Here is an 18,921-nt window from a genome sequence, read left to right as displayed (position 1 = left end):
TAACATTGGGAAATACAACAACTTAAAAAAGACAAACCTAAACATATCATATATCATTAAAAAGCTGAGATTCTTGTGATTCGAACGATGTAAACCATATTAAGATCCAGTCAACACAGTCAGTGCAATCAGAGTGTTTGTCAAACAACCAACAACCAAAAAACCAGCTACAAAATGTGTATGAAAATGAAAAAACTGACCTATGACGCCTTCTTGTAGTCCAAAGATCCATAAAATTCCAACAAAAACGGTGTAGTTACACTCTGAAGGGTCCAGTAAATCCAATTCAGTGAAATATTTAGTCCACAGCACATGTATAAGTCAATAAACATCCAAGGAACATAGTAGTATCATTTATAAATAGCCAACAAAGCCACCAAATCTCCGACGCATTCCGTCGTGTAGCGTCTCTTCACTTGTAAACATTGCAGATGTGTTGATGTCAAAATGGCCGCTGAACTCTGCCCTTTTGATTGACACCTCACTTGAGCGAATAGGTGCTTCTCATAGGTGACAACAGGGAGAAATACACAAGGAACGCCCTTGAGCGAGGATGGGACCGTCCTCTATTTGATTGACAATAGATCGATCCTGTCGCGTCAGAGTTTGCAAATGACAGGCGTATCTGATAGCCAATAAGATTCTGAAAAGAATGACATGCCGCTTGACTAGAAAGATTCAACCTGTAACCCGATTGGCCGTGCACAAACAATCATTCGTTGGGTTGCGCGCTGTGCGTAAATCCCAGTGGTGACTCGGGGCCGTGCGCTAATGCTGCTAATGCTGTGCTAGGAAAGCATTGAGCGTCTAAAAAGTTTTACAATGTCGAAAAGAGCAAGTAAAAGAAACTTTTCACTTGAAGAAGTTGTCGAGCAGTGTACCAGGCGTGAAAGTGATTTGTTGGAGGAAGACGTTTCAGACGAAGAGAGCGTTTCCGCCGTCGACTCGGTAGCAGGAAGAGATATTTTGGATGGGGGAGACTTCACTCTCGACAAGTAAGTGTTTTATTGTATTATAAAACATATTTTACTGTTGGTACTGAGGTTTGTGTTTGGGTGCGTGTTTGGGGATCTCATGCACGAGTGTGTTTGTTTGCGCTCATGCACAGGTATTTGTGCCCGTATTTGCGTGTGTGTCTGTGTGTGCTTTTGCGTTACTTTATGCAAGTAAAATAGAGCTTTGTTTGGGTGCGTGTTTTGTGATCTCATGCACGAGTGTGTTTGTATGCGCCCATGCACAGGTATTTGTGCCCGTATTTGCGTGTGTGTCTGTGTGTGCTTTTGCGTTACTTTATGCAAGTAAAATAGAGCTATGTTTTGCTGCGTGTTGTGATATATTGTGCGTGTTTTGTGATCTCATGCACGAGTGTGTTTGTATGCGCCCATGCACAGGTATTTGTGCCCGTATTTGCGTGTGTGTCTGTGTGTGCTTTTGCGTTACTTTATGCAAGTAAAATAGAGCTATGTTTTGCTGCGTGTTGTGATATATTGTGCGTGTTTTGTGATCTCATGCACGAGTGTGTTTGTATGCGCCCATGCACAGGTATTTGTGCCCGTATTTGCGTGTGTGTCTGTGTGTGATTCTGCGTTACTTTATGCAAGTAAAATAGTAGCATATGCAAGTAAAATAGTAGAATATAGATTATAAATGAAAAAAATATGTGCCTCAATGTTGTCTTATCTGTCCATACAGGTGCATGGGTGGTGTGGACCTTTCCAATGCCCTAATCAGCTATTATAAAGTGATCCACAAAACCCAGAAGTGGTAAAGGCCTTTTTTATCATTTCTTAGACATTGCCATTGTGAATGCCTTCCTGATTTACAAGCATATACCTAAAGGTAAAGGGGAGGTGCCAATGCACCAGAAGGCATTTAGTGAGACACTAGTGAGTTGCTGGTAGCGGCTGCTGACATGCCCGCTCCATCGCCCACTTCACACAGAGCACATCACAAGCCTTGGCATATTAGTGGAGACAGCACCACAGGTCGTCTAAGGTGCAGGCACTGCCATGCAAAGACAACTGTAAAATGTTCTTCATGTGATGTGCCTTTGTGCTTTTTGAAAAGCCGTGAGTGTAATAACGAGTGGCATGTTGCCAATAACCTGTAATATTATTGTAAAATTTCTAAATAGTTTTTTTTATACATTGATATATTTAGATTGTGTTTTTTCTAATATTAAAAGTATTTTATTACTATAGAACTTGTTTTGTATCTTTATTTTTACAAGTATAGTTTCAAGAATTTAGTTTTTTCAACACTATAAAGTGTTTATGCTTCATTTACTATGTGTCAGCAATTATTGACAGTAAATTTGGACATGAAATAGAGTAGCTCTAAGTGTAACCTTTCATTAGAGCCCAAAAATATGATTGTACATTGAAGCATTCAAGAAAAACAGCATTTTATGTCAATGGTTACAAAGGGCCATTTGGTGTCTCCAAGTGCCCTTTATAAAAGGCCGCCTAGACATAAACTTGGATAAACATGTGAAAAAGACACATTTTCTAAGATATTGTAATCAAATTTGCTTGGTAAAGCTTTGTAAGGCTTCATGCTATGATCTGAATGTGTTTTCCAGCTAAAAGCTCCCCATTATTAGTCATCTGCAGGCAACTGTTTACAAAAAAAAAGTAGGCGGAATATTTTTTTCCCCTCTTTCAGTGTGTTTAAAATTCTATTACTTTATAACAGTAAGACTTAAAGTGAATCTGACTGTATAGGAACAAACTTCAGAGTCTTACCTTTCAAAAGACATCAAAATCATGCATATACTCCCAATACTTCAAGAACAGTATGCAATTTACTTTGGGTATGTTTTTTTTAGGCGTTTTTGCAAAATATAGCAGGATTGCAATGGGGTTAAAGGACACCCAAAACGGCACATTTTTGCTCACACCTACAAAGTGGCAATTTTAACATGCTATAATAAATTATTTATATGATATTTTGAGCTTAAACTTCACATGCGTACTCTGGAGACACCAAAGATTTATTTTATATCTTAAAAAATCTTGTGAAATGTCCCCTTTAAAGAATCTTCATGCAGATCTTTTAAATACAATGTTTATAATTAGGGATGAAATTATTTGGCTTAAAATAGCAATTTTAAAATGTTTCCAATAAATAAAACGACACAAAACGATTCGCCATATAAGTGAATGGGAAGGACACTGGGACAATGGGAATGAACACTGAAAATGCTTTCTTTTACCCTATTTTTGGATGTTGGTTCAGTTTCCGTTGCCAAACATTGGTGCATCCCTATGTACATGTTCCCTATGTTTATAGCAACCGCATGCGTAATCCAAGTTTTTTATGTTATATATATGTTTATACTGTTTTTGAAACCATCACCAACACTGTGTTCATTACATGAAACATTTAGTCATTTAGCAGACGCTCTGAAAGGTAAGGAAGATAATGTAACCTCTTATCATTTCAAGACAAATACAAAATCAATACCTAACTGTAAAGTGAATTCCTAACTGTGACTAATGTTTACTTAAAGCAAAGACATTAACTGCGCATACCGATGAGCTTTCAAGGCCAAGATGGATATATAAAGGGACTCCAAGTCCATACCAAAAGATCATTTCTTCAGCAATAGTTTATCTGTCATATTCTAATGCAGGGCATCTAAACCCCATTGCTTTCTTATGAGTGACTGATTCATTATAAAACGCTGTAAAATCTCTCATCATTATTAATGACTATGTGCAGCTGCAGCTGATGTCTCTTCACATCGTTTCGTCCATACAGGGGACAAAAACAACATTGTTGGAGATGTCAAGGCAATCCAGGTCATGTTTGTGTAGTCTTTTGAAACAGCGATCGGGAAACAGGAAGAAAAGATGAAAGTTAACAAGAATTCTGATAGCCAAGCAATGCGTGTTAAAGGGGCTGGGCAACCTCGCTAAAGGTGCAGGGGGGGGGGGGGGGGGGCGCAAAAGGTAATTCAGCACAATGTCTGCAATCATCAGCAACACGGAGGCAACAGTAAGTGAGTCTGACAGAGCTGAATAAACACTTCCACATGGCTGTCTCTGCATATCTACACGTACCGTTGAGCGGATATTCAGCGACAGGCTCCATATTGCAATTGTAACTGCAATAACATTCAAAGTTTGACCCACCTTGAGATGCATTACAAGACTGGGGAATTAATTTTCATCTAAGGGAATGAAGGCGGATATAAATGAATCTGTAGGTGAAAGTCGGCGAGAAAGACGAGTTTTACTGCTGCGTCGAAGCAGATGGGTTTTCGCTTTATTGAAATCTGCGACTGTTTATTTCTTATTTTACTAGTTTACAACTGCCATTCAAAACAATAAAGGCTTTGACGAGTTTAATGAATGCTAAAATTGCAGCTGTTACTCCAAGCACTGCAAAAATTAAAAATGGGTTGAACTTGAAATTGAAAATGGGTGTTAAAAGTGATGACCGTGTTTTATAAATCAACATTCGGGGTAATTAAGGCAGAATCGCTCCTTCAGAAAGTGAAAAATCCCTCGCTTGCAGCTTAACTGAAGCGGAGGCATTTTTTGTGCAGATGGGTATGAAACTGCTCTGATCAGAAAGTGCTTAAAATGCATCAGTCATAAATAAGCATCAAAGCTGCGTTTACTGTACGTGCCTCACACACCCTGCATGATGGGAACGCTCAACCCATCTTCTCCCTTGTTATCCAAAGGCTTTTTCTATCCAATCGGAGAAGTCGGGAAGATAATTGAAACATACTCGCCGGAGTAAAAGAGATAAGACAAAAGTAATGCAAATAAAAAAATTGATTGAAGGGAAGATGAAAAACGAGTCACATAGAGACACTGATACACAGAGGGAACTTGCATCAAAAGTAGCATATCCATAGTGCTAAACTGTAATACCCGCTTATGCAAATCTCTTTCCCATTCTTAGATGCTGTTTGTGGGTCCCATGCCAAGATGAACAGACGTTCCTCTCTTTCTCTCTCTCTCTCTTTTGTTTTCTCCACCAGCTTTATCATAAAAGCAGCCGAGAAGCAGCTAGATTGCAGATTTAGATATAGGCTTCACCCAGTGCCAAGCTACTGAGTGGATTCTTCATAAGAAAATTGATTTAAAAAACATAAAGAGTCTTGCGATCTAACCAACAAAAAGATAAACATGCTTTTTATTGTTTTGCTATGAGAAAAACAATTAAAAATCTGAAGTGAAGTATCAGGACAATAAAGATGGCAACAGCAGTCATTCCAAAACAAAATTAGGAACTCCGGAGAGATATTATTGGAATGAAATGCATGCCGGTCTCCGCTTGGCCACCATAATGCTGCCAAGTGCCAAAATCAAAACAATGAATCATCTCTGTGGTGAGATTTGAAAGGCAGCGTGAATCATTTTGTGAGACGCGCTGTACAGTATTTAGTGAGAACTGAGATCGGAGCAGAGGGAAAATTCGATTGTGTTTTATTGAGAGATCAGGCGGGATTAAAGTTCACCTAAGATTAAAAAGGGTTGGAGTGCAAATAGCACATAGCCTATAAAGTGGAAATGGTTCAGAAAGAGTCATAAATTACGCCAGGCCACAGCATGTTGATCGCTATCAGTAAGTGGAAATGTACATCCAAAATTCAATTAAGCTGTAATATTTTTGCAGGTGCATCAAAACACAAAAAAATACGTTTGGAAATGTACAGTGCAGAGTATCCAAACATGTCCCTTACCTGTCCAGTTAGTTTTGATGGGTCAGAGCATTCTCGGCTTAAAGTATGTGGGCATTAACCCAAATCCAGATGGCATTAAACCGCATACACAGATGTTTAATAAACCATATGAATGTGCTTGGGTGCCGTAAGGCTAGCTGCCTGGCAACATTGATCCATTCTGACCCCATGAGCACAGCTCGGAGCACAATCCTTCTCACCTGCCTAATACACCCCTGCTTATTCCCACACTTACTCTCAGAGACTTTAGTGGCCCATCTGGGCTTATCTCAGCCCTGCACATGTGGGAGATTACAGACCATCTCCTCCAGGTATTTCACACTTTATTTACACCCCAGCCTTTGTAATGAAGCGATCCAGGCCTTGGACAATTGAGCAATGCACTGATGATCCCCATTGTTCCGGCTGGGAATAGGTGGAGTTGTGTATGCATGCGTGCATAGCAATGTAGTGAGTGAGAGAAGGAGATCTATTGCAGACCACCTCTGTGACTATTACTGTAAAGGCTGCACACCAGGTGCTTTAAAAAAATGAGCAGGTTGCTTGAAGAAAGGGGTGATATTCAGGGCTTGACATTCACACCTGCCAACCCGTCAAATGCGGGTACATTTTCGCTGTGGCGAGTAAGACAGCCAATCCCAATACTGGCACTTTGGCAGGTTGAATATAATTTTTTTGTAGTTTTCTAAAATGTTATGCGAAATAATAAACAATGCGTAATGCGACACTGGGAAACAACAACTCCCATGAGCACTCCCTGCACCCAGCGCAATGTACAGCAGGGGTTATTTAGGCTACCATAGAGAGCTCGAGCGCTGATGGATTTATGAATGCACGGGACGCAGTCTGAGCGCATACACGCACACTTCTGGAGAGATAAAACAATTGGAAGTGATTGAAGAGATTGAAGTGTGTGCACACTCTCTGAGCAAAAGCAGAAAGAGGATTCATAGCGCATACCGGAATACACACTTCACAGTTTTGTCCGAACTCAAAGGAAACTCGCGAGCGGAGAGGTTCGCACATCATATTAATGTAGGCTAGTTTGGGCAACAGTAATGCCCTCTTGACATTACACCTTGAATTCTTAAATCACTTTTAACAGAAACCATGATCAAGCTTATAAAATATAATATGCATATACTGTACAAGTTGACAGTAAAATCCATGTAGGCTACATGTCTTCAAAGTATTTACTGCTGTGTTTATCTTTTCAGTTAATCTTCTACACCCCTGCACCACTTTTAAAGGAGCCATGGCATGAAAATCTGACTTTTTCCATGTTTAAGTGCTATGAATGGGTCCCCAGTGCTTCTATCAACCTAGAAAATGTGAAAAAGATCAACCCACTAACTTGGTGTTGGTAAACCATTCTCTACAAGCACATGAAAAAATAGGTTGTTGAAATTTGGCTCTCCTTATGATGTCATAAGGAGCTCTTATTATAATAATACCGCCCCTTAATCTGCACTATCCAATCACAGCACTGCCATTTAGTGCAGAGAGAAAGAGAGAGAGAGAAAATAATTCACAGCCCAATTGAGTTTCAATTGCAACAAACCACCATCATTGTGATCAGTGTTTGCACTTCATCCGCTCATTTGCATTTTAAAGGACACTCCCAAAACAGCACATTTTTGCACACACCTACAAAGTGGCATTCTTAAGATGCTGTAATAAATTATTTTTATGGTATTTTGTGCTAAAACTTCACATATATGCTTCACATAAGATTTATTTGACATCTTAAAAAAGTCTTGTGACATGGCCCCTTTAATATATTTATTAGAAGTTAATCTATTTATGACTTACATGTTTTTCATGCACCTAAATGTATGACATGATCTATACTGATATGCTATATACTGTACCAACTAATAAATGTAGTCTTAATTTAATCTTAAAAATCTCAATCTACATTTGAAAGTCAATCTCTAATCTATAGCTAAATTAAGTAAAATTACTCAAATTAAAGTCATTTTAGGATGCCAAAGTCACGTTTAATCTTATTAAAAATGTATTTTACCACCACCAAAATTGTGGCTAGTGAAAAGGCTAAGTGACTAGTAACTTTGGAAAACAACTAGCCAATTTGGCTGATGTGCAAAAAAGTTAATGTCAAGGTCTGGTGATATTGTATCATTTAGGTCAAGTCACTTTTATGTGCAAATGGCTTTACAGAATAATCATAGTGTCAGATGCCAAAAGGACTATTTACTAGAGGTTGACCGATAGTGATAACCGATTAATTACAAAATAAGTAATACCACACATTTGTCTGTTAGTATGAAATATGCACCATATATGTACAAGGTAACTACATGTACTGTAAAATGTTGCAGTCATGATAAAAAAGAACTGAAATCAGATTTTGATTTGTTGGATATGTTAAAGTAGCCAACAGCTGCATATGTGTGCAGCAGGCACTTATTTGGGCATGACACGTGATGCACAAAGGTTCACTTGACGCGCCAAACACATATTTTGAAATGATGAACCACACACATGACCAGCTACATACATGATGTGACGAGCTTCGCATCATGCACCCTCAAAAAAAGAAGTCACCGGCCGTCACCGACTACTAATATAATAGTCATGTCAGCCTTGTCATATCAGAACTTAGGTTCCTGTTGTTGTTTCTCTGTTAATGCAGCATCTATTCAGCAAATGAATTACAGTACTTCTTAATGATATGAAGCAAAGGATGCACTCAGAAAAATGATCTGCATGTTTAATCGGTCTACCTCTACTATTTACACAGACCTGGATATAGACAGATTTATACAGAGCTGTAATATGCCATTGCACTGCAATTACAAATGCATGAATAGTGCAATGAAGTTAATGTTTCTGAGTATAAATATATGAATTACAACTGATGTGGTTTCCTCTAAATTAAATTTTAGCAGCCAAAATGGTGTCATTTAGTATTATGACCCATTATAAAAATGTCACTTTGTAGACAAATGACTATAATAATTATGTAAACTAAAAGATAGGGGTAAGTTCAGATCACAGTCATCACAGTCCCCTTAACTATAGGGGAGATGTACTGCAAGGGATACGTTTCAAAAATGCATTACTCTTCCAAAGGTTACATCTCCAGTACAAGTCAAGAATGCGATGGCAAAAGGCCAAGCTATGTTATAATAAGGGCATGCACAAGATAATAATAGCTTCTGCACAAATCAATGTCTTGATTTAGGTGTACATAATAAGGTCACTTTCGCATTCCACTCTAGATGTTAAGGCATAAGGGTTTAACTGAAAAATCAACATTTGGACAGTGTCTAAACAGTCCTCTTAAGTTAAACATTCATTAAGCTTAATAACTCTCCCAGTGGTTATGAGCTAAACTAACAATGAGGCATAATTGAGAAAGGCCTCGGATTAGAATGTAATTTCATTCAAAGGGACAAATTGAGTTTTTCATGTGCTAATCTTCCTTTTGTGTTCAGGAATACTTTCTATAGAAGGGAAACAAGTTAAGAAGCAATGGAGCATAGCTTAGCAAAGGAATTTTACGGACTAAACAGGCCAAGCCAGCATATTTGTTCTGCAAACAAACTAAATTAAGAGATACTATAAAAACCATAGAAACAACATTTTCAATAGAATTTCTCAGACACTAACTGCAAATTCAACCTATGCGCTCAGCGAAAGACGCTAGCGCGTGGATATGTTTTTCTTTGAAGGGCCGAACGGGGAGTTATTCACTATAAAGAATATTACTTTGGAAGACTGTATAAAGTCTTATGCAATATCCCGGGGGTTGCTGCCTAAAATAAATGAAAATCCGTCTGATGAATGTCCTCCACACTGGCCAGGAAAATTTATAACGTTAGATCTGTCTTTTAATTTGTTAAAGTAACTTGGAAATGTAATGACTCCACAGCGATGCCACGAGCCAGGCTCGACTTTGTCTCGAAAAAGATAGGCACTAATGATTGTACACTTCCTGAGGGCCGTGTCAAAATGAAGCAATCACAAACATTTTGTGAATTATTTTCATTAATCACACAAATGGACCTGGTTATGTTTCCGCTCCGACTCACATTAATAACACGATACATGAGCAGCACTTTCAAGCAGCCTGGCAGTAAATGCAGAAGAGTGCCTTACACTTTATAAGATGTCCAATAAATCAAGCTGTTATGAATGAATGTTTTAAAGGACGAGTCTCTTCGCTGACCCGCTGTTCTGGACTCTTTATCCTTAACCAAAGTCTTTATTCCATTGTGCCCATATGCTGTCAGAGAGGGAAATCTTTTGAGCTTCTCCTGCTAAGAGAAACCACTGTAACTGGCTGCACTGCTGGATTCAAACAGAAACAACTGGTGTGACTGGCATCCGCTCTGTTTGCTGCTTTGAATACTAATGAGGGTCCACACATCTTAACCCTGAGCCCTAAACAGTATTCAGATTGTTCCAGTGGAACACACTCTGCCTTTCACCTCATTCAAAGGATAAAACTGACAAAAATAAACCTGACAGTTTTAACTTTTAGAGAGCCGAAACTCTTTTTTGCCTGCCTCTCTCTTTTACAGTAACATCTGTTGTTCAGGGGTTGGTACAACTGTCAGCTTTCTGCCTATTTTCTGTACCATTACGCGCTTACTTAGTTCACGGAATGTTGACACGATAACATGAATGACAATTGTAGAAGTTAATGCAGGTAATAAAATAAGCAAATATGTATATATATACAAAAGGCACATTGCGAAAAAGAAAACAGACTTAAAAGACGCGTATAGTTTGAGCGCGTGTTCCTCAAATTGCAAAGCTCGCTCTGTTACAAAAGTAAAGATTTCTGCACTTCTATACGAGACGAAAAATGAGTAGCTTACCTGAGTCTTAAGAGGTTCCCCCTGCTCAATGATACTGATGAAAGGTATTTCCAAAAACGAGGACATAAACTCCACTTGCACGAGCTCGTCGTGGCTCTGTGGGAACGCGAGCACAGCGGAGACTCCTTGCACAACGATATCCTGACACACGCACCTGAACATGGACTCCGGGTCTCCATTGAGCGGTTCTCGGGACAATACCTCCAAACTCAGATTGTAGGGTAAGAAGTTGTTTCCACTTTGCCGAAGGTGGACCAGGGCGCGGTTTAGGGCGCCCTGTATCCGGGATTGCTGGCGGGTCGGCAGGAGCGCACCCAAACGCACCGTGTGCCCAATGCGTGCCAAGATGTGACAGGGCTGGGGATGCAGATGACACGGGTAAATACACAAGTGGAGAGCGACTTGGAGCCCGACGTGAAGGTATGCCAAAAATCTGGAGAGCACTAAATTCATCCTGCTCCTTTCGCAACTGGATTGAGGTCTCGTCACAAGATGGCATCGCTCTATTCTTGTCCAATTTTTCCTGTCCTTAAGGGTTCTGCGTGCGCGCTGATGTAGCCTCGGTGTTGCATAGATGACATCTACTCCAAGTGTGGATGGAGAGTTGGTGTGCGCGCCGTGAAGGGAGGTGTTGTGCCACTTAAGATTGTCTCAGCATCATTGAGCTGGTCGGAGAACAGCTGCGTTGTATCGGACTGGGAAAGACTTTAACTCTTGGCTGCGCTTTTAAAATGACTAAAAAAGGTTCCTTGGTGAGCTGTATGTATGTTTAAACAACCTTTAACACCCACAGAACCTTTAACTGTTACACAAAGGTTCCCTTTTGGTGGAGGAAGGTTCTACAGACTATGAAAAAGGTAGGAAAGAATATGTTTCCAAAAAGGTTTTGGGGGAACCAAAAATGGTTCTTCTGTGGTAAAGAACCCTTTTTAGGAGTGTGTGATATTATGCTAAAAATATATTCCCAAAGGTCACTTACAGTACAGTATGAAACATAAGTATAATATCTTCAAATCAAAAATATATTCTTAGCTTACAGTATAAAACATTATAATAATATATTTAAATCTTAGTTGGTTAGTTAATCATAGAGTCATGACAGGTGCACTATTCCCTACGGACTAGTGGCCGCCAAGGTAAATATTTTACAGTTTATAATTTCAGGGAAGCCTTAGGAAGAGATAAAGAGGTGACTGAGGACGTAATTGCCTCGTGAATTCAGGGGCTCTGGAATAGTTCAAGAACAATGCCCATTCATAAAGCGTTTAATTAAAAAATAATTGCATGGAAACAGGAATTCACTGTTTAGGGGAAATTAATTTACGGTGGCCTTTGTTTGTGTTTGAACAGCATTATTAACTTGTCACTCTTTTGGAGAGCAAAAATTAAATGCAAGGTGTAACAACAGCTCAATAAAAAAATCCTTCTGATTAAGCGATATCATTAGTGTGTATATCAAGCTATTAATAATAACATCCCAAGGCCTCCCCAATATTGCATTCAGATTCCATATACACACCTGCCTATCTGTTTTAAATCTAAATGCCATTATTTTTAAGAAATTGTTTCTTATAAATACACGTTGCAATAAATTTTCTCCGTGAGTAAATAAACATATAAAGTATGTGTGAGTGTTCATTACACAATCTTAGCTTGCCCAATTATTATTGGGAACTAAGGCCTGATTACATTCAGAAAATGATGCCTGCTGCACATTTGCAATAACAAGTCAGCACACCCTAGGGTATTTTATGAGGTGAGAAATAAAAATACATCTAAAATGAGTTTTCCCTCCTCTCAAAATGCATACACAGACACATACACGTAACTACAGGTGTTGTGTTTATTCACAATGGTATTTACTTTAAAATAGTCATATTTATCTGATCTAACATCAATACAGTGTTATGTTTTTCTTTCATTCAACTGATTATTTTCCTGTCTGACAAGAAACAACATATTAGCACTGCTTGACTTGAATTTCTTTTTAAGCAATTACGTGTGCGTTTTGAAAACATTGCACTTTGCACCCACAAATCCATTTGCTGGTAATAGTAGTAATGCCAAAGAGTGTTAGAGAACACTAAGCATATGAACCATGTCAAAACTTGGGTAACAAAGTGCTTACAGGTTTTAAGTCCTATAAAGGTAAGACATTTTAGTCTATAGCTCAAAACATGTAATCCATTATGGGAACAAATCAAGTATTACATTTCTCTGTTCTTGTGCGAAACTACAACCTAACCTTTGGCCTGAATGATGTCACCAAAGCCATTTGCTCAGTTTGCTTCCAATTCCACTTAATGGTATTGAACTATGCTGTCTGTCTGAAACTAGAGACTAACATGGAACAAGTGATGCATGCTTGATTGTTGTTTCAGCTTCGGTGCATACAGACCCACAAGTCTCAATATTTTGGATGATTTAGGGATGAATCAAAATTTCACGAGGCGCCTACGCAACTGTCCTATCGTGACACATAGATCATCATGGTCGACTTTCATACGGATGTCGCCGTCTCTTATTCACTCATGCAGCGTGAATTCATTTTCATATACGTCCCTTTCAGTTTAATTTAGTTGGCTCCCGGGACTGGAAACTCCTCATAGTCCATTACATTCAACTAGATTCAATGTATAAAAATGGATTACACTTTAATCAGAAAGCCAATTAAAAAACACATTTATATTTGAGGGATTACACCCACCTTATTTACCAGATGTGAGAATCCATATAGTTAATCCCCCCCTTCAGCATCCCTGCTGTGACTTCAGTTTAGTTATTGTGAAATGCACATACATTAGACAGTCCAGCATTTACTCTGTTTGAAATGCAACAGTTGAGTCGAGGAATTTTTTAAAATTGAATCTTCAGGGGTAAAAGCTATCGAAGAGAAGACGTGCAATTACCCCACGGATAAATGCGGCATCTCTGATGCCTTTAAGTGCAGGTTGCAGCTCTTCACAATCTACCATAGTTCTCTATTGAAAACCTTGTGCAGAAGAGCTCTGCTTTTGAGTATCATTCTGCGACATCAAGATTCTCCGCACATCTTACTTGACTAATTTCAGCACAATCTTTTGTGCACTCTAGACAAGCAGCACACTAGATGTGATGAACAATCGGAAGGCGCCGAGCAAGAGGAAGGAAGTTAAAATGGATAATTCTATTAAAATCTGAAGTGCTATGTACTCATATATTACAAGATACTTTGCTGGAGGCAGTAGCCTTTTCTTATACTGTGCCAAAAAGAAGCTATTTTTCCTGCTTTTGGAAAGCCTTGCAAAACGTTGCAAACGATGGACTCTGTGAAAATGGGAACATTGTGAACTTTTTCCCTCCTCTAACTTGTGTCTGAGATGAAGAGAACATGAAAACTGTGAGTTAATTTCGACTTCAAATTAAAAAGGGTCAGAATGCAGTTCACCGCAGGAGGGTATCTATATGAAACCTCATTTAATTCAGTCAAACTAGGTCCATAACCCCACTCTGCTCTATCACAATGAGCAAACGTGATTCTGATAAAAACTTAATGAGTTTCATGTGTTCAATTAACTTTACCACATATTAAGGTATATTGTCGCAGCGTAACGGTTATTCTCCAAAATGAGAAGACAGCTTGCGAACAATGCACCTACCAACAGACACAACACTTTTAGTTGATTTGTTGTACGCATATTCTCAGAAAAAGGTTAAAAATGGTCCCTAGCTAGGGTTTATATTAGTGCCTCAGAGATACATATTGGTTCCTAAATGTACCTACTAGGACAGTTTTACTGCCCCAGTGACAGATTGGGACCATTTTATCTGACAGAGTAGGACTGCAATATACAGTGAAAGATCTGAAAACTAAAAAACAATAATTTGACCAATTTAAAATGGACATTTCAAAAGACGTTTTTAAGATGTAAAATAAATCTTTGGTTTCCCCAGAGTACATGTAGTACCAAGGAGGATAAGGGCCAAGGTAAAATAAAAAATAAAACCTCTCGAGAGATTAAAGTCATTATACTGTAATGCAAGATTTTTCAGGAAGAAAAGTCAAAATAAATACAATTTTGAGAATAAAGTCGTAATATAACGAGGATAAAGTCGTAATATAACGTGAATAAAGTCGTAATATAACGAGGATAAAGTCATAAAATTTTGAGAATAAAGTCAATATACCTGTATAACGAGAATAAAGTCACAATATAATGAGAATAAAGTTGTAATATAACGTGAATGAAGTCGTAATATAACCAGAATTAAGTTGTAATATAACAAGGATTAAGTTGTTATATAATGTAAATAAAGTCGTAATATAACGAGTATAAAGTCGTAAAATTTTGAGAATAAAGTCAATATACCTGTATAATGAGAATAAAGTCATTATATAACGAGAATAAAGTCGAAATGTAATGTGAATAAAGATTTAATATAAAGTGAATAAAGTTGCAATGTAACAAGAATAAAGTCGTAATATAACAAGTATAAAGTTGTAATAAAACAAGGATAAAGTCGTAATATAACGTGAATAAAGTCGTAATATAACGCGAATAAAGTCATAAAATTTTGAGAATAAAGTCAATATACCTATTATTCTATGTATAACGAGAATAAAGTCACAATATAATGAGAATAAAGTTGTAGTATAACGTGAATGAAGTCGTAATATAATGAGGATAAAGTCATAATATAACGAGAATTAAGTTGTAATATAACGAGGATAAAGTCGTTATATAACGTGAATAATGTCGTAATATAACGAGAATTAAGTTGTAATATAACAAGGATAAAGTTGCAATATAACGTGAATAAAGTTGTAATATAATGAGGATAAAGTCGTTATATAACGTGAATAAAGTCGTAATATAACCAGAATTAAGTTGTAATATAACAAGGATAAAGTTGCAATATAACGTGAATAAAGTTCTAATATAATGAGGATAAAGTTGTTATATAACGTGAATAAAGTCGTAATATTACCAGAATTAAGTTGTAATATAACAAGAATAAAGTTGTTATATAATGTGAATAAATTCGTAATATAACGAGGATAAAGTCGTAAAATTTTGAGAATAAAGTCAATATACCTGTATAATGAGAATAAAGTCATTATATAACGAGAATAAAGTCGAAATGTAATGTGAATAAAGATTTAATATAAAGTGAATAAAGTTGCAATGTAACGAGAATAAAGTCGTAATATAACGAGAATAAAGTTGTAATAAAACAAGGATAAAGTCGTAATATAACGTGAATAAAGTCGTAATTTAACAAGGATAAAGTCGTAATATAACGTGAATAAAGTCGTAATATAATGAGGATAAAGTCGTAATATAACTTGAAGAAAGTCGTAATATAACCAGAATTAAGTTGTAATATAACAAGGATAAAGTTTTTATATATAATGTGAATAAAGTCGTAATATAACGAGGATAAAGTCGTAAAATTTTGAGAATAAAGTCAATATACCTGTATAATGAGAATAAAGTCATTATATAATGAGAATGAATTCGAAATGTAATGTGAATAAAGTTGTAATATAAAGTGAATAAAGTTGTAATATAACGAGGATAAAGTCGTAATATAATGTGAATAAAGTCGTAATATAAAGTGAATAAAGTCACACAAGAAAAAGTCGTATTATTTTGAGAATAAAGTCAATATACCTGTATAACGATAATAAAGTCATTATATAACTAGAATAAAGTCGTAATATAACGTGAATAAAGTTGTAATATAACGTGAATAAAGTCATAATGTAACGTGAATAAATTTGTAATATAACGAGAATAAAGTCGTAATATAAAGTGAATAAAGTCACACGAGAAAAAGTTGTATAATTTTTGCGAATAAAGTCAATATACCTGTATAACGATAATAAAGTCATTATATAACGATAATAAAGTCGTAAAATGTCGAAAAAATAAAAATAATATATAACGAGAATAAAGTCATAATATTTTGATAGCGTCATTAACGTGTTTGGAGTGATGTGAACAAGCATATCTGCAAAGCAGATACCAGATTACATCCCTGCCTTATTAATTCAACAATATGAGGGAGATCTAATTATATATCATCATAAGATCCCCTTCTGACATCACAAGGGGAGCCAGCCAAATGTCAATGACCTGTTTTTTCACGTGCTTTGCAGAGAATGGTTTACCAAAACTAAGTTACTTCTTTTTCACATTTTCTAGGTTGGTAGAAGCACTGAGGACCCAATTATAGCACTTAAACATTAAATTATTTGAATTATTATATTGCAATATGCATTATTTCTATAAAGTCCCTGTAATCTTAAAAATAATTTCTAAACACATTATTGTCGAAACACACCAAAAAGATTGTAAATTATGTATTACTGAATTGCAGAGATAGATAGTTAAACAGTTTTTCACAATTTCTGAGTTCAGGATTTTTTAGGCGGGCCTAAAACAGTGGCTCGATGATGTACTTGGCCCACATTGTATGGCCCCGCACCCAACGCAATTGTGAGTATCCATGCAGGTTTTAGCGGTATTTGAAAGTTGACAGAGATGCAGCACTGACAGCGGACATGCACCCATTGCTTGTAGAGAATGCAGCTTATTTTTCCAAGACTTTGAACTTATTTTATTTACTTGCCGTTCTTTTCCATCATTTATTTTTGGTTGGGTGGTTAATAACACATTTTTCTGTAGAGTGACAAACTCAGAACACATTTAATATCTGACTAGAGACTTTAATTAATCAAATGTAAGCAAATGTTAACTTTTTCAAAAGATCAGATTTTCTTGCTTTCATTGAAGCACACAAGATGCTCTTTGGAACGTTATCGAATCATGATGGGTTAACATGGATCATCAGTTTTTGGGTTAGCTTGAGGGCATGCTGTTATTAAGCAGAAAGTCCACATGCAGTACCAAAAAAAATTCAGTCAAATTGTTTGGCTGAAAAAATATTTTGTAATGAAACATATACTGTGAGACACACTGTATAAGTACAAAAAACAGAACAGCATCGAAGGTCTGTACTTAAAATCGTGTCTGATCCGACCTTGATTTTTATGGAAAATCTCGTTCTCAGCTTGACGTTTTCCTGAAACATAAGTTGTGTTCCGTGCATTAAATTTTGATGAGGACTAAGGTTCTGTATTTCAAGGAATACTGTATTCTAGCACATGCACACAGATGTAAATCCATAAATCTCACACTGCCGCTGGGCAAAACAGTATTGCTGAGCTGCATTTATTTTTTACCATAGTTTAGATGGGATATGCCCTCACAACTTGTCGTATATTTGGAAAAATGTGTGTCTGTATGTGTATCTAAGGGTGAAAACTCATTTGCAGGGGGTTATGCTTCAAAAGCTTTAGGGGTCCCTCTTGATTATTTCACTTCATAGGGACATGCAGAGCACCTCCATACAAGGACCATTTTTTTCCCATTTTGCTCCCCAGTGGGCATAGACCATTTTTCCAGCCACTATCATTTGAAATCCTGCTGATTTTTTCTTTGTCCTTGTTTTCTCTGTAAGGGCCTCTGTATGAGTCCTGTAAGCTGAAAAAAGCCTACATTGAGTTTCTTACAATTACTCTACCACATGGACAATGTTAAAGCAGAAGACCTGGTTTCCCAATCAATGATAATTATTACAGAGATATAATTTAGTCATCTGTACCGTCACTGCACATAACCACCATGTTAGCTGACTGTTACTAGTTGTTATTTTAGTGATTATCCATTTTATTATTATCCACAATGTAAAAAAGTTTGTTTTATCCTGTGTGCACTACATGTGCATATTTCTTGGTAGTATAATTTGTTGTTGTTACCCAAAGTAAAAACTAATTAAACATTATTGAACATGTTCCCCTAACTCTAAAAACTTCTGGGTTGTTTTTAACTCAGGGCTGGATCAATATTGGACAGAAGCACTGCTGGGTTAAAAATTACCTGCAATTCTGGGTTGTTTTAACCTAATCGCTAACCAATGATTGAGTAACAACAATTTAGCAATTGGGTTCAAATAACCCAGAATTGGGTCATTTTTAACCCAGCAGTGATTCTGTCCAATATCAATAACCAGCATTTATATTAAAATGTAGATTCAATTGCAAAATAAAAATTTGGTACCACTTTACTTGGAGGGGTGTTCGTAAGACTTTATGCATGTTTATGGCAACTGTTATTAAGTGTTACTTGTTCAATTATGTAATTTTAATGCAAAAATGACATTGCGAGAGATGTCTTTGTTATGACAACTTGACTTTAACAATACCTGTACATTATAACTTTTCATGACAACTTGACATTACCAAGACAACATAACTGACCACTTTTTACCAGTGATACAAATTAAAGTTGAATCATTTAAATGTCATTAAGTGCTAATACTGTG

At 36.9% G+C, this 18,921-nt stretch overlaps 1 protein-coding gene across 1 annotated transcript in view; it reads right to left on the bottom strand.

The window, feature by feature from the left end:
* grin3ba (glutamate receptor, ionotropic, N-methyl-D-aspartate 3Ba) overlaps window positions 1–12,091 on the bottom strand; it is a 70,725-nt gene extending 58,634 nt beyond the window's left edge. Inside the window, exon 1 of the mRNA XM_065276351.2 lies at window positions 10,552–12,091. Coding sequence (XP_065132423.1) covers window positions 10,552–11,004 — 453 coding nt within the window. The 5' untranslated portion in view covers window positions 11,005–12,091. The remainder of the gene's footprint in view (window positions 1–10,551) is intronic.
* Between the last annotated feature and the right edge of the window lie 6,830 nt (window positions 12,092–18,921).

This window comes from Paramisgurnus dabryanus, chromosome 6 (assembly GCF_030506205.2).
Source record: "Paramisgurnus dabryanus chromosome 6, PD_genome_1.1, whole genome shotgun sequence".
Lineage (NCBI taxonomy): Eukaryota > Metazoa > Chordata > Actinopteri > Cypriniformes > Cobitidae > Paramisgurnus > Paramisgurnus dabryanus.
This window is presented reverse-complemented; position numbering and strand designations above follow the sequence as displayed.